The sequence below is a fragment of the Carassius gibelio genome, chromosome A2, assembly GCF_023724105.1.
Source record: "Carassius gibelio isolate Cgi1373 ecotype wild population from Czech Republic chromosome A2, carGib1.2-hapl.c, whole genome shotgun sequence".
In the NCBI taxonomy this organism is placed as follows: domain Eukaryota; kingdom Metazoa; phylum Chordata; class Actinopteri; order Cypriniformes; family Cyprinidae; genus Carassius; species Carassius gibelio.
The window spans coordinates 25,152,408-25,178,357 of record NC_068372.1 but is presented as its reverse complement, the minus strand read 5'-3'; the positions used below and the strand labels follow the sequence as shown (position 1 = coordinate 25,178,357).

General features: G+C 40.3%; 2 protein-coding genes across 5 annotated transcripts in view; one reads left to right on the top strand and one right to left on the bottom strand.

Moving 5' to 3' along the window:
- The first annotated feature begins 207 nt into the window (after positions 1-207).
- Positions 208-17,128, top strand: LOC128022854 (otoconin-90-like). The gene is given in 9 exon segments (XM_052610626.1): positions 208-262; positions 12,470-12,660; positions 13,599-14,044; positions 14,731-14,831; positions 15,250-15,418; positions 16,031-16,171; positions 16,275-16,307; positions 16,309-16,470; positions 16,505-17,128. Coding segments are annotated over 9 exon segments (1,419 nt in total). The 3' UTR covers positions 16,626-17,128.
- Positions 17,129-17,580: 452 nt separating this feature from the next.
- LOC127934481 (protein EFR3 homolog A) overlaps positions 17,581-25,950 on the bottom strand; it is a 33,750-nt gene continuing 25,380 nt past the window's right edge. The window contains exons 15-25 of one of the 4 annotated variants that reach the window (XM_052531933.1): positions 24,631-24,706; positions 24,391-24,552; positions 24,136-24,267; positions 23,998-24,065; positions 23,617-23,744; positions 22,659-22,709; positions 21,494-21,573; positions 21,360-21,408; positions 21,172-21,275; positions 20,292-20,341; positions 17,581-20,207 (exon numbers count right to left, since the gene is read on the bottom strand). In XM_052531933.1, the coding sequence (XP_052387893.1) occupies positions 20,102-20,207; positions 20,292-20,341; positions 21,172-21,275; positions 21,360-21,408; positions 21,494-21,573; positions 22,659-22,709; positions 23,617-23,744; positions 23,998-24,065; positions 24,136-24,267; positions 24,391-24,552; positions 24,631-24,706 (1,006 nt within the window). In that variant the 3' untranslated portion in view covers positions 17,581-20,101. Of the gene's footprint in view, positions 20,208-20,291; positions 20,342-21,171; positions 21,276-21,359; positions 21,409-21,493; positions 21,580-22,390; positions 22,710-23,616; positions 23,745-23,997; positions 24,066-24,135; positions 24,268-24,390; positions 24,553-24,630; positions 24,707-25,950 lie in introns of those variants that run through there. The other 3 variants (XM_052531915.1, XM_052531922.1, XR_008147766.1) reach the window with 3 other exon arrangements.

Below are 25,950 nucleotides of genomic sequence, written 5' to 3'. Positions count from 1 at the left end.
GGACAAGATCTGAATAACCCTGCGTCTAAATAAATGTACGAATGACATTTATCCCCACTCTCACATGCTTTATTTGTTAAGTGTTAAATTAACTAACTTTTCAAAATATATTACTACACATTTATGTAATAAAACAAAGAAAATAAAAAAGACTGAAACTAAATTAGAGGCATGTGTTCAGACAGTGATCTGTCTTAGCTGTGGCACATGGGCTCAGTCAGACCTCTGTTTGATCACACCATCACAGAGGAGATACCCAGAGGTACACACACACACACACACACACACACACACACACACACACAAATTCATTACTCCAGTGCTTTATATATTTATGAATGTTCTGGTCGGATTCAGTGATTTTTTTCTCTCCTGCTTTTCTGTAGGTAATATGATATTTCCATTGCTGCCCTTTGGTGAGTGAGTTCAGAGAGCATATTATTGTTATTAACAGTGTCTGTTTTCAGCTATGATAAAACATGCTGCATTGTGTGTGAATCAAAACTGACCAATCAGAGGCCTTTCTCACCTTTACAGTAATGTGGCATGACCTACCAAACACTAGTGACCTGGTACTATGGCCTAAAGCCATTAACAACTCCTACAGCACTCCCAGTGCAGATTCCCACTGGAGCAGAGGTATCTTGACTATTAAGGAGTTTGGTGTGCTGAAGCTGGCAAAAATAAGACTTTTCGGAGAGAAAAACTGCTTTAACAGCTTGATTTTGTACCGTTTCCACAGAACCAACCTCTACAATGACATCATCAGCTCTAATTAGATCAACAGGAGCTCCTGAAACTACTGTCCATGTGAGGACCACCATGACAACCACACCCATTAGTGATCTCACAGCTGCTGTGTACACCCAAGACAAAAGCTATAATGGTGACCACACACATCATCGCTTTTTTCACTGCCAATGACAATCATCCAGCAGCTCACTAAAATGTCTCGTACAGAAAAACCAGGCAAGACCCTCCACACACACACACACAATGGAATCTGACCTTTTGTGACCTTTCATTCTGATAAAGCGGCAGGGATAATGTTATTGATGCCATGACAATGATTTGGTTTGAATGGAGTCAGGCCGGAGCCACCGATACTATCTATAGCAACAGTCCATTATTTTCTCTGGGGATTGTTTTGTTTTGGATGGGTCAGGGATGGTTAAAAGCACTTACGTCTGTCTCTTTGAGTCGACACGAAGAGGACGCAGCATATGCGAGAGAGAGTGCGCTATGAATCATAGACATCTGAGCTGCTTACCTTGATACAGGTGCCCTCATTCAGAGCGGAAGACCCCTTCAGGGAACATTTATTCCAGCAAATTAAAATAGAGATGGCCACTAGATGGCACAACAAACTAATGAAAAAAAAAGCTTGTACTGTTCTGTGGCATCATCTCCAAACAGAAATTAGTATATCTGGCTTACATTTACTACATCAGGGTGTCTGTACTGTAACTCAAATACTTTATTAACATTGTCCAAAACTATTTATAATGACGTCTTTGTCAACGTTTTCAATGTTTATGGTTGTGTATGTATGGTTATGAAAGACGATGTAGCCAATGAGAGTTGTTATGGGGCGGAGCGACACACATAGCCACGCCTCATTCTGCAGCGTTTATTTTAATGTTTAGTCAGTATACAAATGTCTTAACGTAGTCTCTGCATATTATTCTGGTTAAAATATTTTATTAAACAATAGTTGCATAAAACCAATTGAGCAAGGAAACACTTTCCTTTATCCAGCAATGTGCTACTCGAAATCCTTTCACATGCACTATCTTATTGTATTGTGTTACCATTATAACTTGTATCATACTTCAAAAAAAAAAAAAAAAAAAAAAAAAAAAAAAAATTCTGGAGATGCTACTTTTTTCTCCCCATTCTTTTTGTGATTACATATTTTTTTCTGACAGGATGTCCATGGAGACTAAAGATATTTCATCAAAGAAGTGAAAAAGAGGACCTGAAAGACACTCTTGAAGATGAGCTGATCTTGGACAGGGCGACCATTAGCTTAAGTGAACTTGCAGCCATGTGTGTTTGAGCTGTGCAAGTTTTACTCTCAGTGTGTGTGCAGAGGATTCTGTCACAGAGCAGCAGTGTTACAAGGGTACAGCACTACACAACTACTCAACAACTATTTATGCCATCTTTTAAAGTCACAGAATGGGCATAAATAATTTAGATGCATGTTACAAAACAAAAGTCTGAATTCATATTGACAGTCTTGAGAATCAAAGTGCGTTAATAAACAAATACTTTAATTTTTGATAATTGATGATACAGTTTTAAGTTTCCAAATTATTTCTAAGCTGCAAATTTCTGACACGGACCATGTGACGTCCATTGTAGAAAAGTTTTCCTTGCTCCTTCCTTTCCAACTCAAGTGCTGCTGCCATTAAAAATGGACACATTCATCTTTTCACTAAAATGTTTATATTACATTTTAGAAAAGTGAAGAAAAAAAAATGTGTTTTCAGCATTCGTGGTCTCAGACTTTTTTAAATAAATAAATAAATAAATATTCACCGTTTTGTTTTATAAAGTCAGTAGTATCAAGGAGTAAGACAGTAATTATGTGTGTATCCTCAATATTGTTGATGGTATGAACAAAATAGTCTTGTTCTACAGATACTGTGTGGACAGCAATCGCTGGTATGAGAGAAACACAGCAGAGGTCTCCAGTCGTATGAGGAGAGTCACTTTTTCCAGAAGTGAGTTACACAATATCATCAAATATAATCCTAACAGCAAATAAATCGAAACATTCTATCATATAATAAAATACAATTATCATATTATCATATAATATACAAATCCGATTCCAAAAAAGTTGGGGCATTGTACAAATTGTGAGTACAAAAGGAATGGAATAATTTACAAATCTCATAAACTTATATTTTATTCACAATAGAAAATAAATAACATATCAAATGTCGAAAGTAATACATTTTAAAATGTCATGCCAAATATTGGCTCATTTTGGATTTCGTGAGAGCTACACATTCCAAAAAAGTTGGGACAGGTAGCAATAAGAGTCCGGAAAAGTTAAATGTACATATAAGGAACAGCTGGAGGACCAATTTGTAACTTATTAGGTCAATTGGCAACATGATTGAGTATAAAAAGAGCCTCTCAGAGTGGTAGTGTCTCTCAGAAGTCAAGATGGGCAGAGGATCACCAATTCCCCCAATGCTGCAGCAAAAAATAGTGGAGCAATATCAGAAAGGAGTTTCTCAGAGAAAAATGCAAAGAGTTTGAAGTTATCATCATCTACAGTGCATAATATCCGGGTGCATAGGATCCGGGTACTGAAATGGCCAGCCTGCAGTCCAGATCTTTCACTCATAGAAAACATTTGGCGCATCATAAAGAGGAAGATGTGACAAAGAAGACCTAAGACAGTTGTGCAACTAAGCCTGTATTAGACAAGAATGGGACAACATTCCTATTCCTAAACTTGAGCAACGTGTCTCCTCAGTCTCCAGACGTTTTCAGACTGTTATAAAAAGAAGAGGGGATGCCACACAGTGGTAAACATGGCCTTGGCCCAACTTTTTTGAGATATGTTGATGCCATGAAATTTAAAATCAACCTATATTTTCCTTAAAATGATACATTGTTGTATTCTGAATAAAATATTGAAATTCGAAATTTCCACATTATTGCATTCTGTTTTTTTTTTTCACAATTTATACAGTGTCCCAACTTTGTGAGAATCGGGTTTGTACAAATATACATCACAGACCTTTACTAAAAGTCCATTAAAATCATCATCAGCAACAGACAAAATATGAGATTATTGAAAATCCTGTACCATTTCTTCTACAATCACTGTAGTTTAACAAAGTTTTATTCTTGTTCTTAGTGCGGCTGAAATTTTAATATCCCATAAAAGGGTCATTACTATTATCATTTATATCGTTCTTACTGTTTTTCCGTTAATTGTTCTGGGTTATTTAAAGCTATGGCTGGCTGTGGTTAAATGTGTGTCTGAACAAAGAGACACTGTCTGTTTTCCTTGATGAGTGAATGACTATCATTTTATCATTCTCTCTCTCTCTCTCTCTCTCTCTCTCACACACACACACACACACACACACAGATCACTGCAATCTCATTTGTTTCTCTCTCTGTGTGTGTGTGGATACCTGCATGTGTATCTGAACTCATTAAGTGTGTGTGATCTCATTAAAACACTTTTGCTACAAGACTAATGATGTGTAAGGTCAATCTTAATGATGGTGAAGTATGTGTGTGTGTTGTGCTGGGAAAAGTTAAAATAAGATGAAATAGGCTGCAGACAGTCACTTGATTGTAGTGTCTCCAGCGATGAAACTGGAGAATAAGTCACAGTCTGCTGCTGTGTTAGAGTTAGTTCAAGGGCTTGAGAATCTTATGGTATTTGAGGCCACATACAGTTGCTTGTTTACCACACAACCATCCTCAAATAATTTGTCTGATGCCAGAGATGAGCTGATGAATCAGAAAAGCACTGACAATACACCAGTCATCCAAGGTGAAATCCTACAGGAATATGTACAGAATTTGGAATCAATCCTGAAAGTTCCTAATAGGACCATATAAGAATAAATGGGGCAGGACTTGATCAGTAACTGATTGAATCATGTAGAGTAAAGTAGCCGTTCCATAAAAGAATAGAGTCAGTCCTGAATGAGAGTACTGAAACAACTACTTGCCTCCTAAAACACCAGCTGCACCTGAAACTTAAGTGGCCATGAAGACGTAACATTTTTATGAAATATTACAAAGACAAACTTTTTTTTTTCTTTGAAATGTCATCCTTTGATGAATCATAGAAAGCACAAATAGGACAATCTTCCAGGCCATGTTGAAGAAACTTCTTTACTATTATATTCACAACCCCTCTCTGTCTGATCTGAAGCAGAAATGTCTGGCAAGAATGTGTGTGAAGATGTAAGACGAGAACTGAGCTTCATTTGCAGCTTTATTTTTTTTTCACTAACAAACACACTAAAATCAAACCAGGAAGTACCTGAAAGAAAGAAAATACCCCCATGTTGGTAAACGAGATGGGAAAATTGTTTCATCAATAAATCCTTTTTATAAAAATAACATTTGTTACAATACAATACAATACAACTAATGTTTGCGTGTGCTGTGTATTTTTTGAGTATAGAGTATTGCCTTGTTAGCAGCATGCTTATTTAAAACTCCTTAGAGCTAACTAATAACAAAAGGGACAGAAACAATGATTAAAAAACGCCACTTTCTATTTGAGTTCCTGTCCACACACACACATACAGTGGTCAGTTGTTTGAGGAGGTAAATTATCAGTTGGGGTCAGGACCTTTGCCCTGCAGAAAAGAGAGCTATAGCAGGTGTGTGCATGTGTGTGTGTGTGTGTGTGTGTGTGTGTGTGTGTGTGTGTGTGTAAGAGAGATCCTACTTCATCTTATGCATGACCTGACACAAACATAATGATTGTGTACTTCCAGCAGCCTAGTTACTATGCCAACCGCTCTGCATTTTGCCCTTTGACTTTTTAGAGTGTCCTAAATAGGCCTTTGTTGATTTTGGGATTGTTTTCTCATCTCTTACACACACCTGCATTAGAAGAGATTGTGAAGTGCAAAGTTTGGATGTATGTGTGTCTGATTGCTGAAGCTCTTGGTTCGGCTTTGCCCCATTCACTGACTGAACCTAGCAATACTTGATGAATACTGGAATCATTTATTACAGTATAAAGATGAGGCTACTGTATGTTTTTCTCCTCTTCACCCTGCAGAAAGGTGAGAATATGCAAACACTTGTCTGTCAGGAGCAAAGGAACAGGTAAAAGTGATTTTATCACTTTGAAATAGACATTTACATAATTATTATTAGTTCCTACAACCTTTTTTTTCCCAGCATATTAGAATGATTTCTGAAGGATCTTCATGTGACACTGAAGACTGGAGTATATGGCTGCTGAAAATTCAGCTTTGGATTACAGGAATACAATCCAATTAAATTGCATTTAGTTTGTATTATAATAATTTGTAGAATTATTTTACATACATCTTAAAATATATTCAAGTAGAAAACAGCTATTTACATTTTTTATAATATTTGCCATTAATGTTTTTCTGTATTTTTTCATGAATTTTGGATAACATTTTCTATGTGCATTTTTCTGAGACCACCCCAAGAAATTATTAGTGAACGATACCCAAATCTAAAATCAAAATCTTTATATTTTTCTATTTGAATATATTTTACAGTTATTTTAAGATTTAATATTTATGCACAAAAATACTTTTACACTTTCAATATGAAACTGTAGCAACAATTTTACCTAAGTTCATCAACCATGTATGTATGTATGTATATATGTTTTGGGGCGTTATTTTTAGGTTTCTTGCTTGATTAAAAAAAATAAAAACTATTTAGGTTAATTTGTAGTGAAACAGATTTTATGTTTCTGATTTTTCACAAAAATAGTGTGACTAAGAAAAGTTTTTATTGGCCGTTTAAAATATGCTTTATGAGCTAGATATTCTTCTAATCTTATTTGAGAAAACATTCTTATATTTCTGTTTATATAATATTAAACTACTATTGTATTATTCAGTTTATTCAAATGCTATGATGAATGTTATCATTACCTATGTTAAACAAATTAATTTACGACAAATTCTGTCTGCAGTTCATGGTAGCTACTGCCGTTCCCTATCATAGGTCACTTCGATGCTGCGGTGACGTCACCACGTATGGGAACACCTCTGGTGTGACGAATGTCTGAAGCCCTATACCATCCCGCCAATCCTATTGGCCAAATGGCGCATAGCACCACCCTGCGCATGCGCGCGCATGATATACCTGGGTGCAGCGCGCCATTTCGCTCAGATTTCATTCCTTCAGGAATAGCGAATCATCTGTGCCCTATCGTCTCGCGTTCTCCAGCGATCTCTTCGAGCAGTGTTAACTCCTCTTCGCGGACGCGATGAGCTTTCGAAAATGTAAGGAGCCATGTACCAGGTACATCACGGCGGGGGACACTCATGACAGGTGCGTAGTATGTCTTGGTTTACATCACGCACAGGCGGCGCTTAGCGGCCTTTCTTCCTGTCCCCATTGTGATGGCCTGCGGCTCAGAGTACTGCGCTCCAGGGTGGAAGTTTTCTCTAATGTCGCCCTCGAGTCTAACCCCCGTCAGGTCACCTCTGCGACTGCCGAGGCACCGCACGAGGCGAGGGCCTGGGGTGACACGTGCGACATGGATTTTGTGGACAGCGCAGCGCTGGAATATTCTCCACATCGCTCGCTCTCCCCTACCCTGCTGCAGAATAAAACTTATACTGAGCCCGTCGTCTTCTCTAATGAGGATTTACTTCCCACACCGGAGGCATGCACCGCCATCTCCTTCGGTTGTGGACGCTATGACGACGATGTTTTATCCACCGCGGCCTCGGGGTCTGAGGACTTCGCGACCGACACTAGCCCTCTTCCTCCTAGCGGACAGGAGAGGCGTGTTTCCCCCTCCTACAGTGAGCTGTTGGATGTGGTTTCTCGTGCGGTGGGTAAATTGGGGCTAGACTGGGAGGTTGACAAGGCCGAGGCCCAACCTTCTTCCAAGCTGGACGACCGTTTTTTAACCAGTCGGACACCTACACAGCCCCGAAGGCCTTTGCCTTTTTTCCCGGACCTCCACCAGGAGGTTTCGAGGTCCTGGAAACAGCCATTTTCGGCGCGGATTACTAACGCCGCGGCCGCGGATTTCGCCACCGTTTCTGATATGGCGAACCATGGCTATACTATGATGCCCCCGGTGGAAGAGACTCTCGCCGAACACCTTGCGCCTAGTTCGGCCGCGGCTTGGAAGTCTCGCCCCCTTCTTCCTTCGAAGGCGTGTCGAGTCACGTCTAGTTTGGTGGGTAAATCCTACATGGCGGCTGGTCAGGCGGCTGCGTCGCTCCACTCTATGGCGGTCCTTCAGGCCTACCAGGCGGAGTTATTAAAGGAATTGGATGAAGGTGAGGGCATCACACCGGAGGCAGTTAAAGAACTGCGTAGAGCTACGGATTTGGCGCTACGCGCTACCAAACATACCGCTCGTGCAGTGGGCCGTACTATGGCCGGTTTGATTTCGGTTGAGCGCCACCTCTGGCTTAATCTCACCGATATAAAGGAGAAGGATAAATCTTTCCTTATGGATGCCCCTGTCTCCAGGGATGGATTGTTCGGTGAGGCTGTCACGTCAGTAGTGGAGAAGTTCAGGGCAGCGAAACAGCAATCAGCCGCTTTCCGCCAGCTGATTCCCCGCAGACCCAGGGAGGTCGAACGCCGGCAAGCGCCCGCGCGTTCTCGCTCAACCTCCTCTCACCGCCAGCGAGCAGCCTCTCGAGAGGAACCTACACCCATGGCGCCTCCTCGTAAGGACTGGGGCCCTAGGGTTTTTCCTCCGGCGCACCAGCGTCAACGTAAGCGTTTGGACCTGACCTCGACGGCTAAAGCCTCTCGTTCTCGGGTGCCGAATAGCAGCTCCTGATCCTTTTGCTGCTTGCCAGGGACTGTGCCCTCCGCTAGAGAGCGCTGTCGGACCGCTTTCGCGCATCCCACACTCTCATTGCAGTCCCCATGCTCAAACATTGATTGTCTCGCCGCTAACAGCGCCTCGAGCAACATTGGATCGAGCTGTAATGACAGACGCTCCCTCAGACACTCTGCGCAATCCTGCTTTCGGAGTTCGAGGGACGACTCAAGGACCCTACACAAACGGCCCGTTTATGACGGCTCACACAGCCGCCGCTTTTTCGCTAGCGGCAGAGCCCGATGTTCCATCTGTTGGCCTAATTCCTGCCGTGGACACGTTTCAGGATTATACTCAACGGAACGCAACGACTCCGGCGCATACGCTTCCCCGGTGCACGAACACCACGGGTTTTTCGTGTCCGGTCGTTTTAACGCGTATGACGGCGTTGCTGGGAGCGGAAGCTTTGAAACCGTTAATATTGTTTCGGGCCGCGTGGGAACGCTTGCCCGGCATTCCTCAATGGGTGTTACGCACGGTTTGTCACGGATACACCATTCAGTTTCGGAAAGGCCCGCCTCCTTTCCGCGGAATTCTTCCCACTACGGTGAAGTCTACGGAAATGGCGGTGCTGCGACAAGAAATGTCAGCTCTGCTGAGCAAAGGGGCTATAGAAGAAGTACACCCCTCTCAGATGGAGACAGGTTTTTACAGCCGTTATTTCGTGGTACCGAAAAAAGACGGCGGGTTACGACCCATTCTGGATTTACGCCGTCTGAATCTTGCACTCAGACCGAGCAAATTCAAGATGTTGACGGTGAAAAATATTCTGTCTCAGATCCGACCAAGCGATTGGTTTATTACGATCGATCTGAAGGATGCGTATTTCCATATTCAGATCGTCAAGAGACACAGGAAGTTCCTCAGATTCGCTTTAGAGGGCAAAGCGTATCAGTACCGCGTTCTTCCCTTTGGCTTGGCTTTAGCGCCCCGTACGTTCTCAAAGTGCATGGACGCAGCTCTGGCCCCGTTGCGGCTCCAGGGCGTTCGTGTGTTGAACTATTTGGACGATTGGCTGGTGATAGCGCAATCGCGGACTCAAGCACACTCTCACCGAGATCTTGTGCTGAATCATTTAAACAGCCTGGGCTTACGAACAAATTTCAAGAAGAGTGTTTTAACTCCCTCTCAACGGATAACTTTTCTTGGAATAGATCTGGACTCTCGCGCGATGACAGCGAAGCTTTCTCTCCCGCGCGCTCAGTCGATTGCGTCATGCGTGCGGCACTTCAAAGCGGGTCGCACGGTGACGGTGAGATTGTGCCTCAGGCTCTTGGGTCTAATGGCAGCAGCATCCCCCGTGATTCGTCTGGGATTGCTTCAAATGCGCCCTTTTCAGTGGTGGACGAAAAGGCGGAATATTTCACCCCGTTGTCTCCCGCATCGCACGATTTCGGTGACACGGCGGTGTGTGATGTCGCTGAAAATTTGGATGTCAACCGAATTTCTCCTGTCAGGAGTTCGATTGGGAATTTATGCTTTCCGAGAGACTGTCACGACGGACGCGTCTTTGACTGGTTGGGGAGCTGTGTGTCGAGGGCGACCAGCCCACGGAGTGTGGACAGCGGCTCAGCGCGGCTGGCATATAAACAGACTGGAATTACTGGCAGTTTTTCTGGCTCTCCAGTATTTCTCGGATCTGCTGATCGGCCGTCATGTGCTACTCAGATCAGACAACACAGCGGTTGTGTCTTATCTGAACCATCAAGGAGGATTGCGCTCTCGCCCCCTGTGCAGGCTGGCGAGGCGTGTTCTTCTGTGGTCTCGGGACAAGTTTCTCTCGATCCGGGCCATTCATGTCCCCGGGCGATTGAATTTCGGAGCGGATCTGTTATCCAGACAGGCTCTGGAACAGGGAGAATGGCGATTACACCCCCAGACGGTGGATCTTTTATGGCGGATATTCGGCAAAGCGAAAGTGGATTTATTCGCATCGAGCATGACTACGCATTGCCCGCTATGGTTCTCCCTACGCTCCCCATCGCCCCTGGGCGTGGATGCGTTAGCTCACAGCTGGCCCAGGACCAGTCTGTATGCTTTTCCTCCGATTCGTTTGATCCCAGCGGTATTATGCAGATTACGCCGGGACAGAGTGGAACAGCTGCTGCTGGTGGCTCCGCGATGGCACACGCAGCCGTGGTTTGCGGATCTGATCAGTCTGCTAGCGGGCTCTCCGTGGGAGATTCCCATCAGACAGGATTTATTATCACAAGCACAGGGGCTGATTTGGCACCCGAGGCCAGATCTGTGGAAACTGTGGGCGTGGCCACTGAGCGGAGTGCGTTAGTATGTCCCGGTCTTTCTGCTGAAACTACTGAGACTATATTGAGTTCTAGAGCAGCTTCTACGAGACGCTTATATGCTTTCAAGTGGAGACTGTTTACAGCCTGGTGTGGTAATCATAATGTGGATCCAGTTTACTGCCCAGTGGCTTCAGTGCTGGAGTTCCTCCAGGAGCGTTTCTCGGATGGCGTTACACCAGCCACTTTAAAGGTTTACGTGGCAGCCATTTCAGCTTACCACGAATGCATAGGCGGTGCCTCTGTGGGGCGTCATCCATTAGTTTCTCGTTTCATACAGGGTGCGCGACGGCTGAGGCCTTTCCGCCCTGTGCGAGTTCCTTCATGGGATTTATCCATTGTGTTGTTAGGTTTATCAGGGCATCCGTTTGAGCCCTTGGAGACCGTATCGGATAAAATCCTGACATTGAAGACACTTCTTCTCATGGCTTTATCCTCCCTCAAGAGAGTTGGGGATTTACAGGCCCTTTCTGTTTCACCCTCATGCATGGAATTTGCACCAGGCTCTGTGAAGGTGCTGCTGCGGCCCAGGCCTAACTATGTTCCTAAGGTCGCATCTAACCCTTTTCGCTTTCAGCAAGTGGTTCTGGAAGCTTTTTCGCCTGCCGAGGCCGGGTCAGGAGATCTAAGTCTTTGCCCTGTGAGAGCTTTAAAGACTTATGTGGATCGCACAGCTCCTTGGCGTGGTTCTGACCAGCTGTTTGTCTGCTTTGGACATAAAAGTAAGGGCCATGCAGTTACAAAACAGCGCATGTCCCATTGGCTGGTGGAGGCGATTTCTTTGGCCTATGAGGCGCGCGGACTCGCTTCACCCTTAGGGGTTAAGGCTCATTCCACTCGAGCTGTAGCTTCTTCTCAAGCTTTTCTCAGTGGCTCTTCTATGGATGATATCTGTGCTGCGGCAGGATGGTCCTCACCGAGCACTTTTATCAAATCCTACAGTCTGGATGTGAGGATGGCCCCTGGCTCCCGGGTTCTCTCCGCTTGAGCAGTTGCTTCCTCGGATCTCAGTTATCAGGTACGTCAGGCGTTTTGGTATATCGTTCCCATACGTGGTGACGTCACCGCAGCATCGAAGTGACCTATGATAGGGAACATCTCGGTTACGTATGTAACCTTGGTTCCCTGAATAGGGAACGAGATGCTGCGGTTCTGGCCGTTCCGTACCTTGATAACTCTTCATCTTCAGTCATGAAATCTGAGCGAAATGGCGCGCTGCACCCAGGTATATCATGCGCGCGCATGCGCAGGGTGGTGCTATGCGCCATTTGGCCAATAGGATTGGCGGGATGGTATAGGGCTTCAGACATTCGTCACACCAGAGGTGTTCCCATACGTGGTGACGTCACCGCAGCATCTCGTTCCCTATTCAGGGAACCAAGGTTACATACGTAACCGAGATGTTTTCTGCCCAGAAACAAGTGACCTCAGTTCTGACGAGCTATTGATTGGTGAGTTTCATTAACATAATCAAACAAATGATCAATATTAAAATACGGTATACGTTAACTTTAACTATATTATTTCTATAACATTTATTAAACCATATACACAATCGTTTTCGTTAAATAGGTGTATGTTGTTGTTACGTTGCATACAGATTGTGTGGGTGTGCGGTTCACCTATGCTGTGTTTGATGACCTGCGCTCAGTGCTGGAGTTCGCGGTCAGTCGGCGGTGTGAGACCAACACCGGACTCTGTCCCGCGGATTTTGAGAATCACGGACGCTACTGTAGCACCGAAAACACACGGCACGCGCGCGCACATACAGCCTGCAGACACACTCGACCGGTGAGTGAGAGCGCGCGCTGAAGCGAATGAAATTAGACTCAGGAGGGGGTAGAAAGATTTTAAGTGGATTTATTAACTTCAAAGTAGAGTCCACACACACATACTCATCGCGTGCTCTGACCCCTCGTTCTATCTGTTAGTCCCTATGCAGTTGGTATATATATATATATATATATATATATATATATATGTATATATATATATATATATATATATATATATATATATATATATATATATATATAGGCCTTTATTTATTTATTTATTTATATTAAAGTGCATACAAATGCACACATAATAGTAATTAAAACATTCGGCATGTTTTCCGAATGTAATATTTTGCTTTTTATGACAGACAAGCTGACTGTTAGCACAGCGCTAACCACAACAACGGAATCTCAGACTGTCACAGAGTTACCAGACACAAACACACGTTTAAACACACTTAGTCCTAACTATACACCCCACACAACACCAACAACTCACACACAATCTGAACATTATTCATCTGAGGAGGACCAGGATGAGAGTGATGGAGACACACTTCAGTCAGCTGCAAGTGACAAAACCAGACACACACACACACTTCTGGTGCACATACTACAACTAATTACCCAAGTGGTATCGCTAAGCCATATGTCAGCCCACCTTTACACATCACAACAGAGGAAAAGAGTGATGAGTCACCAGAGGAGAGAGAAGACGAGCAGGAAATGATAGAGAGTGAAAGAAAAACAGAAGAAAACTCAGCACAACCCAATCAAAGCCCTTACTGTATATAGTTCTGATGACCACACAAACTAAAATAACAACCATTCAAAATTCACATCACCAAACAACCCCACCAACAGCTACCAATAAAAACACAGTAGCTGCATCCACTTTTGTGCAACATCCGTTTATGAAAGGAAGTTAGGACATAAAGATTTTGTTTGAAGACAGAGAAAAAGAGTGAGGAAGATAAAGAGACTGACACAGAGAGTGATTTAATAGTAAACACCCAAACAAGAGTAAGGAAAGCAGTGCAGAACATCCTGGCAGCTTTAGCACAACCAACCGAAAAACTCAAACTTAAGCCAACACAAAACCATCTGAGAATCGGAGGTGAATCAGAGAGAACTCAAACCACCGTGACCCCATCCAGCATCAGAGAGGCCAGTCCATCCATGTGGATCATTCCAGCGCTGTTCCTTAAACCTGCCGTTCACAGCGGATCACCAAGAGCAACAGCTCACACAGCTGCACAACCAACTAAGAACCACAAGACCACATCTGCGGTTCCTCTCAAACCCATCAACACATGGACCACAACATCAGGCCAAGCTGCTGTCGAAACTGCACCCCATCCTCAGAAGCCTCCACGTCCCGTCCTGGATCACTCACGGTCATCTGACAGCTCACAGGAATTGGAGAAAATCGGTAACTGTGACAATCCACTTCAGCAACTTTTTTTTTATTATTAACTTTAAAAAACAATATGATCTAGCCAAACAGGACATATTTCTGGATCAACATCCTTGTATCATGTAAACTGACTCTTTTCACATACTATTTCCAATTTTTAATTACATCATACTACGGTTTTCTAACCTTAGTATTAAATTACTGAGAACTGATAAGTGTTTCTAATACAACGATTTTCACAGAAAATTTGACATTGTGCTCTCTTTTGACCAACGTAATCAGTCTATCTGTATTTTTTTCCTCTTTTGGGAAGTCATACATGTGCTATTGTGGATTTTTTCTTTTGCTATTGTATATATATTGTTGTGGTTTCTTTTCACTACTAGTTTATCCATTTATTATGAATGCTTCAAGTTCAAGAACCCTGGATATGTGAAAAGGGTCAAAACTTGTTCATAACCTACTAGTGAAATCAGAGGAAAATGATTGGTTTATGATAACCTTGCTCCTAAAATCTAATTGGTTGATCGGTATGGTAATGTTGTAACAGGATGTTCATCCAAGAACATGTCCTGCTTGGGTAAATTATGTTAAGCTATTCTCCAAACTATTTTGCACATACGTGTCTGTACTCAGGAGAAATCAGTGTGTGTGTGTGTTTCCCAGGGTCTCACCGGTTCCGGAGAGGGAGGCGCTGCTCTTTGCCTGGTCTTTATTGGAGGCTGCTGGACTGTCAGACCTGCAGCAGCAGCAAAGTGACTCTGAAGGTGAGAAATATACAGAGAAATGGACAAAAACATACATACATAGACTATATAGCCTACAATCTGAGTGGAATTATTTATTTATTTTTATCTTAAATACATGTCACCTCTGTTTTTCAGCACATCTGCACAAAGCTGAAGCCAGTTGTAGTCCGATTACCTTGTATTCATTCTGCACAAAGCCAAGCTACAATTGCATAACGTTGGTCTGTTAGTCTGACTTAACAAAACTGGCTGCTACAATTTCAGTCAGACTAAACTATTTACATGATATTTAAAAAGACAAATGAAAGCTTTAGTGGAGCTGAAATCATATTGGATAATCTATATTGGATAAGTAGCAAATAGACTGAAATGATGAGAGATGCCATAATCAAAGACGTGCGGTTGCATTAATTTGTGTGTGTGAGTGTGTTTGTAGAATGCAGCACTTATTTCCTCCAGTACAGTGCATCTGGACAGGTGTTGAGGGACATGTCTGCTCTGGGAGAAATGCTGTACTGTCTGACCGGACGATGTCCACATGAGTATCAACACTACGGCTGCTACTGTGGACAGCAGGGGACAGGAAACCCAGTGGACCAACTGGACGGTCAAAACACACTAACACACACATCTTCACTAGCTTCAGTTAGGATAAGCTGTTATCAAAAGTTTGGGGTCAGTAAGATTTTTTATTTATTTTTTTAATGAATACTTTTATATAGCAAGGATGCATTAAGTTGATCAAAGGTGACTGTAAAGACATTTATACAGTTTCAAAATATTTATATTTTAAATAAATACTTTATATAAATACTTGATTTCTGAACGATCAAGTGACATTGAAGACTGGAGTTATGATGCTGCAAATTCAGCTTTGCATAAATGTGATTTTTAAATTATATTTAAACACAAAATACCTATTTTAAACTGTAATACGTTTAACAATACTTGATCAAATAAATGCAGTTTTGGTTTTATTTATAAAAACCAGCCCCAACCTTTCAATCTATCTTTATGTAGTATTCATAAAAAATAAAATCCAGGATATTAAAGAAACCAATCATTTATTTTCGAGCATTTAAGCAATCAAATGGTTATTAAGATTATAAAGAAACCCAAAATAAGTTAAGGGTGTACAAGTGGTTGACAGGCTGTGTATAAATACATGCACACACAGATAATTCAATTCGGTGAAGCTCTGGTGTGTCCTGACTGTCCCTGACGTGTCTCTGTGTCGGGTGCTGTTTGGAGCAGCTCAGTGTTCTGGGCTGCAGGAGAAACAGAAAAGTCAACGCTCGCATCAGCTGCCACAAAGGAAACCCCAGATGTATGGCATTACACACACACATAATGCGCATGTATAACAAAAATAATTCAAAAATACAAAATGATGAACATTTTCTTTGGAGGTAAATTTTGTGTTAATGATTGTATCATGTATATGTTGCAGGTTCAGGAAAGAGCGTGTGATCGACTGCAGTGCGTCTGCGATCGTTTCACACTTCAGTCAGTCAGTCACCTCCTCGTTTTCTGGTCCCCAGCCACCATGCCACCGTAAGTATCATTCTTAAGCACAATCAGCCAGTCAGGACTCCAGTGAGGAGAGCAATGAAATGACCGCAGCCTGGGCTCAAATGAACACACAAACCATCAAACACACATGTTCAGCCACACACACTTGCACTCAACATAAACCCCACACACAGCAAACCAGAGGAGGACATCAAAGAGGAGGAGCCAGGAAAAGAAAAAGAAGAGGAGGAGGAAGAAAAAGAAATAGAAGAAGATGAGGAAGAAGAATTGGAGCAATAGACTGATGTGGTTCTATAATTTAGATATTTTCAGGGAACTCTCGATGATACTGAGGAATCAGTCAAAAAAGATGACGCACACATTTAATGAAAAGTTGAGCTCAGTCTGACCTGACTCAGTATCCAGCAGTCACACAAGATCATCAAAGATCTGCTGTTCCTTTTCTGCTGGTGTTTGACCTATTAAAAGGCTGTGCTGGATCATAAATTCCAGCAGTTGAATTTTTTTATATTTCGCAGTATTTTTTTATCTGATGTATCTGATATGTAATAACAAAATAATTTTTTGTTTATGTAGAAATTGGTATTATTCAATTTAGTATTTTTTTGTACTTCAGCTTAAACCTTTTTCAATACATTTTCAAGACATAATTTAAATCTAATATTTATATTTTATTTTAGCTTATTTAAAATAGCAAAAATGTTTTTTAAAGTTTTAGTTTAAAGTTAACAAAAAAAAAAAACATCTAGGTGAATCTCATGAAAAATATCATATTCAAGTCATATTTTACAAAAAAAGAAAGAAAAAGAAATTACATAAAGTGAAAGAGGCCTGTTTGTAGAAACATTAATATTTTATGAATGTTCCCCCAATTCTCAGTAGCCTACTGTAAGTAGCCTACTCAGTAGTCTAATGCAAAAAGTATAATTTTCAGCACTGTAATGGTAAATAAATTCAACATTATTCAAAAGATTATTTAAAAGTGTATTTGTTAAGTATAATTGTAAGTATACATCATGGTACTGATGTATTGAATTCATCTGATTTTACTTTGAAAAGAATCATTGTCTTAGTTTAGTGACTACTTTGTCTGTACTTAAATCTAAGACTAAGTCGGGGAACTTTTTTTTTTTTTTTGCACAGACTGATATTTAATTGACGTTTGGTCAACCAACAACTATAACTTTACTGTATTACAGTAATGTTAATTTACAAAAAAACAACAACAGAAACATTAAAATACAAAATATTTATTAAGACTTTAAGATCTCGTACATAAAATCCCATTGCACATTAATGTGGCGAACCTTGATATGGCTAATTAACACCTGGAGATTTTATGGTAACTTTTTTAATATCTGTAGCAACACTGCAGTGGTTCATACCATTACACATTTCAAATCTAGCCTGATGCATGAACACATGCTTATGCCCTGGACTATCTTCACATGGAAGACCACAAAACCATTTCTGTTCATACTGACACATCATCATCAACCTAACATATTTTTCCCTTCTGTCCCATAAATACAGAAAAAAAAGTTACAATTATAGATAAAACAGAACTAAAGATAAGTTTCAGACAAACCATGTGATAAATGCTAAAGTACCGTAAAGTTCCTTTGAGGATGAAAAAAAAACAGATAGTGAATTACACTAAAAATTATCTTAGCAGTTACAGTAAGACCCTTAACAAGATTTCCCTTCACTGATGTAAAAAAAAAAAGTATCCCTTTGACACGCATACACAGACACACACACACAAATCTCTAAAGGTGCATTACAGATGATGTTTCAAACAACACATTCCTATTTTATATTACACCAAAAAAATATTGCATTAATCTAGAAATTATTTATGGTTTTATATTTCCACAGAAATAATGTTTCTTATTTCATCACAGCATTAAATAGTTTTTACGCATATTGTTGCAAAGCAACTTCTATTGAAATGCAGCAAGTTACCAAGAGAAATACACAACGGCCAAAGGTCAACTACTGACTATTTCCAGTCCACCAACATTTTGTCATTGAAATCCTTCCTTTCACACTTCTGACTTTCTTCAATCAACAAGACAGATCAGAATCAAGGCAGTTAATCTGCCATTTTATAGCCATCAATTTATGGAAATTATAGCAGACATGAAATCGATCCTATTGAGCATTTAGAACAAGCTATCTGTGAGGTCTGACCTTTAAATACATTCATTCTTTACCTTCTGTGCATACAAATCCCACAATGCAGTGCAAGTCTCTGGACACAAATAGTTGGACCACTGAAACATTTCACAACCCCCAAAAATGGCAACAGCATTTCATCATCATTACAGAATCCATAATCAGCATACAAATGCGCCCAATTTGTGTTTGCTCACTTGGCGGTCCATCCACATAAACACATTCAGAAAACAAAGACAAGGCAATCATTTGACAACATACCAACAGAATCCATGAAAAGCACCTCAGGATCAACCAAAATGTCCTAAATGGTCCCGCACAGACATGTTTCTACCAGCTAAAATCAACTGAAATTGATCACAGCTCTCACCACAGGAAGCTCAAATGATGTGAAACATTTCCAGCAAAAGTATTTCAGCATCTTACAGTCACACTTTTTTTTTTTTTTTTGTCCAAGGTACATGAATGAAGTCACCTGAAAAGCAAAAAAACATTTAAACGTCCTTTTGGCTCTTAAAAAAAAAAAAAAAAAAAAAAAAGAACCGTCTGGTTGATGAATGCAGATCATCTTATCACTGATAATACATATATTTTCAGCTCCCGATTTTCTAGCAACTGTTCTGAGGTTTTAATTCAAGAAGGTTTTAGTTCATGCCCTTTCACTTTCTGAGGATTCACTTTCTGATTGGCGGCCATGTGTGGCCATAAAGGAAGTGCGTGGGCGGAGCTCTTTGGTGATGAAAAGCAAATGTTTTGGTTTCTCTATACAGTGAAGGCAAAATGGAGAGCATAGTGATCACTAAGAACTCTGGGTGAACAAAAGCCCCGTTGACATCCACAACATTGAAGTTAAAGGCTAACTGTAGAATAATAAAGACCTAAACTCACAAACGTTTGCACTGAAACATTGGCTAAGCCATGCAAACAGAACACAAATAACACTCTGCATCTATCAGCAATCATTTCATCTAAAAGTATGTGTATTTGTCAAAAATAGGCTATACTATACTCTGCAATACTATACACTATAATCATTTATATAGGAGAGATTTAAGCAAGACGAAATCTATTCTATGTTCAAATTTCTCTGCTGATGATGGCTTAGAAATGAGAGTTAATGAACATAAACTAGCACTTAAGCTAATGCTAGCAATTAAGTTCCCTTAATAAATCCAGAGCCAGTCATTTCTAAATGACTCCTATGAAGCAATAGATTAAAAGGCTGAAGAATCAAGTGTTTAAAAGACTCTGTTTGATTCTTGGAGCTGCCGTTTAGTGCAAGAATCAAACTGAAAACCACACATATATGATTCACATGATTCTATAGAGCTGGTGTATGATTGGACAGCTGGTTGTAAAGCTCTGCGTGCTGGCTGGTGCAGAATGGAGGCATGAACTGCTCGTCCAGTCTTTCTGCTGGACATGAATGTAAGCGACGTTCATATTGAAAGGTGTCTAATGAAGATGAGTGGCTCAGGTGAGTTTGAGGTCATAGGACCAAACAAAGTGTGATTAAGGTCAGCGGTCACATGTCAAGGTTGAGTCTGTGTGATACAGTTAAGGTGAAAGGTCGTGGTTCAGTACACGCAGAGGTCAGGGAACTTCATTTCGTAGACTGGCACAGACTGGTACTGGGCGTGGCCTGACGTCACCGTCACGGTGCCCGATGGGCTCGGGGGAGGGCTGATTAGACAAAACAACCGATCAAATATCAGTTCAGACTGAAAAATATTATTATAACAAGTAAATATTCTACTTTCAACATACCGTATGGTGAGTTCAAATATCTGAGCCAAGCGATCGTGCAGCATATTGGCCTGAAAACACACACAGGAAGATCAAATGCTATGTCAAGGGCTCCTAATTATCAAAACATAATTATGCTAAATAAACCAATAATGTGTAATGCCATCATACATCTTAAAAAGAGATCTTTAATCAGGAAAAATCAGAAATTGTTAAAGCAAACCCCCATATTTGTTGCACTTTGACAGGAAATGACAGGTTTATTCAGGGCAGAGTTTGGTTTGGTGCAGAGTGATGTCTTACAAAAACTAACTGACCTATATCTAATATTATTATATACTGGCCAATTCAAAACTTTGGCATCATCGGTTTTGCATTTATTTGATCATAAATAAAGTACAAGGATATTATTTTGAAATATAAATTAGTAAAAAACGTTTTCTATTTTAATACATTTTGCAATGTTATTTATTTGTGTGATGGCAAAGCTGAGTTTTCAGCAGTCAATAAATTCAGTCTTCAATGTCACATGATCCTTCAAATATGCTGATTTGCTGCCCCTAGAAACATTTGTATTGTTATACTGCCTAATATTTTTGTGGAAATCTACTGAATATAAAGTATAAAAGAGTATAATTTATTTGTACTAGTATCCATTTCTTTACTATGACCTTTGATCAATTTAATGCGTCCTTGTTGAATAAAAGTCGTAATTTTTTTTTACAAAAAAATGACCACAAACTTATAGTGCAAACAATAGTGCATGTATTGCCAATCCATGGATTTTTGGGCTAAAACTATATATATAAAAAAAAAAATCTGTTATCATATTGGCACATTATTGGTTTCCCCCAGTGTTTTAAAGGTAAACAAGCTGACTGGCAGAACACCCTTGCTGTACCTTGGACTCGCAGTGGGCGGCAATCTCTTCAAACGGAGCCTTCTGGAACTTCTCCATCACCTGCCGTCTCCTCTCCCTCTCCTGTTCCTCCAGACCTGTGGTATCTGAGAGAGATGGAGCGACATCAGACGCTAGCGCAAAAAACACACACACACACACACAAACTGAGCAAACTAATCCACACGTACCAATGGCCTTCTTCAGGGTCTCAAATGTGATCTCCTCTGCAAGCTGAGACTACAGGATAAACACACAAATATCTTCTTTAGTCTAATTCTTCATGAAGAACAAATAAAGCATGTTTAAATTGTGCCCAGTGTACCTGATCAGGCAAGCTGTTGGAAAGGATGTCAACTTGGAGAGAAATAGTGTCGACAAAACTCTTCCTACGGGACAGTCGATCTTCATCTGTGGGACAGAAATCACTGATATAAATGGTGGAAGCTTTGAGACCACAGATATTTCTGATCATGCACGGTTTTGATCTGGACAACTAAACCCAGTATTCGCATTTGTGATATATGGGTTCAATTCTCCTCTGATTCAAGAAGGGAGGTGAATTTCCCAAAACCACCCAGTGTAATATCACTGACAGCTCATGTTTAATGAACGTAATGTTGAGGCAAAGTGGCAAGAAATCATTATTAAACAGAAGGAAATGCAAATCATACAAACGCAGGCAGCAATCGCAGCAGAACAGGTTTTAAAACAAAAATTCATGAGTAAAAGTGAGAGTTTCAGGGCAAGAGTGCTGACGACACATCAGAAGTAAACTCCATGTAAACATTTCATTTCAGGAAACAAATATATACACTCACATTCCATCAAGGCTGAACAAACTAATGTTTTCCTATTATGAATAATGAATAAATGAATAAAACGTTAACAGTTTTATATAAAGTAAAAGTACAATTTTAAATAATATTTAATATATTTAAATATAAAATATATATTTGCAATTCATATTAATTAAAATCGCACAAATTATTTTTAATATTAATAATAATATCTATTTATCGAATCAGCACTGGAATCTGTGACCAAATTTGTATGTAAAATAAACCCTCTACTCAGAGACTTTCTCTAGTTCAGCAGGTTAAAAAAAGTGAGGTCCAAAAATTCCAATAAAATGTCAAATGACGCTTCATCAGCCCTCTCCCTTTGACCCAAGCTACTGAACTATGAGCTCAAAGCGGTGTGTGTTTTCTCTTTAACCTACCAGTAAAACCGTCCAGACGACAGCAGCGTACAAAACACCAAACAGGACCAGTTTATCTCATTACACAAAATACTGTACCTGCTGTATATTTCATCCCAATGCAGACATTTATTTAACAACACATTTAGGAGCTACAGGAATTCTGTCACGGCTGCTACAGAGGAGAGAAAGTCTACATATGTAAGAAACTAAATACATATTTGTGCTATTCTCTAAACTTTCTATTCACACACACGGACAGGTGACCTCACTAACTCACTGATGGTACCTCTGGATGTCTGTCTGCATCTGTGCAGAATCTTTCCTACCGTGTAAAGGACTACAGTGCAAACACACAGACAGACAGAAGGCAACAGCAAATGAATAGGGTGAATTCATATGTGACAAGAAAAGATCTTCAAGAAGTATTAGCAGTAAAACTACTATTTTAGAGGTTTAGAGGGACTTGGTGATTCATTTTAGCACCAGTTCTTGGCTGGAATACACTACATGACAGATTTTAAGACATCATACACTTGCCGACTTTGTAAGTGGATACAGAGAAAAACTGGGCATAACACACGAAAAAAACTGACGATCTAACACTACAAGACTTTTAAGACTTTTAAACTAATACAGAAATTTGTTTGGTTTCTAGGATATGCATGATAAATGAAAACTATCTGTATTAAAATCAGCTCAAAATATCAAACGTCATATACTCTGACTGGATGGAATCAAATTTGTCACTTCTTCCCAAAATCTGCAGGCTGGCTATGACTTTCAGCTACTAGACACAGAGATGGCAGATCAGGCCACACATATGGGCAAAAGATGTGTAGTGTATTGCAGATTTAAGTAAGTTTAAGTGCTTAAAGACAGCACAAAATACCATTAACAACCATTTTATTTTTATAATGTGGCATATTTTCATCTGAAATGAAATATTCAATGAGAAAAAAACAGGACAAGAATTTATTTTCCCCACTTTGATATGATTGGACAGGGAAATGCTATAGTATTAATTAATAGAATAATTGCCTAAGTAGCAAAAAAAGTAATTTCATAGGCAGAAAACTATTTAATATTTTTATTTTAAAAAAAGTAAAAAAACAAAAAAAAAACGTTTAATGTCAGTGTAGGGTTAATTAGCAGCTTGTAATGTTGCTGATTAAGATTTAATCTTTAATATTAAATTAAATCCGATAATTGTAGATTTTTTTTGTACAGCACAGAATAGTGTTTACCTGTAACCTGCGGTATGTACGGTATGGCCAGTCTCTCTACGTTATATCCAGGTACAGACAGAGCTTCTGCCAGATCAGCCGTCTGAAAATACAAACCAACGTCGTCCCGGTCTAAAGAGTCTGGGAACCTGATGCACACACACAAACATACAGATACACACAAGGAAAGACACCTGGAATGAGTTAAGGCATTGTTATTATACATAAATAAAATCAACAGATTCAAGCTATGGCTGAAAATTAAAAAGGTAAAAAAAAAAGGGTTGCATTTAAAATAAAGGCTAAAGTAAAATCAAGAATCACAACATTATAATGAACAGCATAAAAAAATTGATTACTGACTTTCTTCTTAAGTACAAACACATTCACAGAAATACTCACACACACTTCTCTCTGAAGACATGTTCTGGCAGAAGGTGCGGAGCATCTAGATTTCTCATCTCGATCACCTGACAGGAAGAAAAGGAGTTACAGGATGTTGTATATACGTGTGTGCCATAAGCATGTGCGCACACTTACCTTGCTGACGTGTTGGCAGAAAGGGGGATTTGCAATCATCTGACTGAGGAAGTTGAGGTATGCGGCGACCAGTGCCATGATTCCACAGCGAATAAACATTGGCATGTTCTCCTCATTGGCCAGTGCCATATCCTTCAGCCAAACAAAACAGAGATTAGCATAACAAATAGGAAATCTTGGACAAAATGCTTCTCCTAAGTCTCTTTGGATTCAAGCGTCTGCTAAATGAAGAAATGTCAGTGTAGGTGAGCATACCTGCAGGGCAATGGACAGGCGCATGAGATCAATCACCACCTCCTCATTGGCCAGTTCAATAGTGATCAATGCCAGAGCTGTGAAAAGCAGCTCAAAATTCTTCTGCACATTATCTTCCTCCTTACAGCCCAGATAGATGTGTCTGTATAGCTGCTGCCCGTGCTGTAGGGAGAGAGATGAACAGTTTAAGGGCTGCAGCTCCATGTGTGTGTTGTTGTAACGTATGTGTGTGTCCTGTACCTTTTTCATGAAGACCACATCCTGTTTGGAGATTTTTTCTCTCTTGATCTTCAGAGCGGCTACATTAGGAATAATCCTGCACACAAACACAAAGGAAATTGTTCAGTAAGCTTTCTTGAGGCAGATGCATCAGAACACACATTCTCACCTAAAACTGATGACACCAGAGTTATGTTATTATTGTTAACTAGGGCTGCACGATGTGTCGTTTAAGCATCGATATCGCGATGGACGAATCCACGATAGTCACATCGCAGGACGTGCGATGTAGGCTGTGGTAGTTGATCTGTTATTCATTAACTGTAAGTGCCAGCTGCTCCCTGGCCCTTGACGAATGTGATTCACGGATTAGTTGTACAGCTTAACCATCATAGAGTGAAAGTTTATCATTTGCATGTGTTTTTAAGTCCTGTCAGTTTAACAGGGCACAGAGAGAGAGAGAGCGCGAGAGAGAGAGAGAGAGCGCGTGAGAGAGCGAGAGAGAGAGTGCACGTGAGAGAGCAAGAGAGAGAGAGAGAGCGCGCGCGAGAGAGAGAGTGCGTGTGAGAGAGCAAGAGAGAGAGAGAGAGCGCGTGAGAGAGAGCGAGCGAGCGATCCCCAGCCGCACATTCACCGTCTTCAAACAACAGGAGCGCTGTCTTCTGGCTCTCTCTCCCTCACGCATATTAATCTATTGACACGATGGTGTTGATGTTTAAATCATTTAAAATGAGAATGTAAGTGTGATCACCCCATTTTTGTTCGTCAGAAAAAATTAGATTAGATTTCATATCGCTATATATATATGCAGAAAAATAAAATAACGCAATGTCACTTTGTTAACTAAAACTATTAATCTTTTTTAATTTTTTTCGTAATAAAAAAATTATATATATATATAATAAATACTATAACAGTATATCAATAATAAAAAAATAATCAAGTAAATCTTTTAATTGTGGTTGATCTCATAATTCTTTCAAGGAGTAGTTCACGCAAAAATAGTGAAATGCAGTATATAGCACTATAGTGATACAGATTAAACTCATGATACATGTATGATGCTTTTGTGTACTTTTTGAAGTTTGACCTCATCCACATTTGCTTTCTTAAAAAAAAAAAAGTATGGTCTATAAAAGAAAGACAACATACGGATTTTTAAAACAACATTGAGTAAATAAAATGTTCATGTTAAAAAAAAGATTTTCAACATACAAAGAATGCAAAAAAGAAGGTAAACAGCCCATCTGGGTTTGATGTATAAATAACGATTAATACTCATAAACGCAAACAGGAAACAGGACACTTGTGCAGCAGCTCCTTTAATTAGGTTTTACAAAT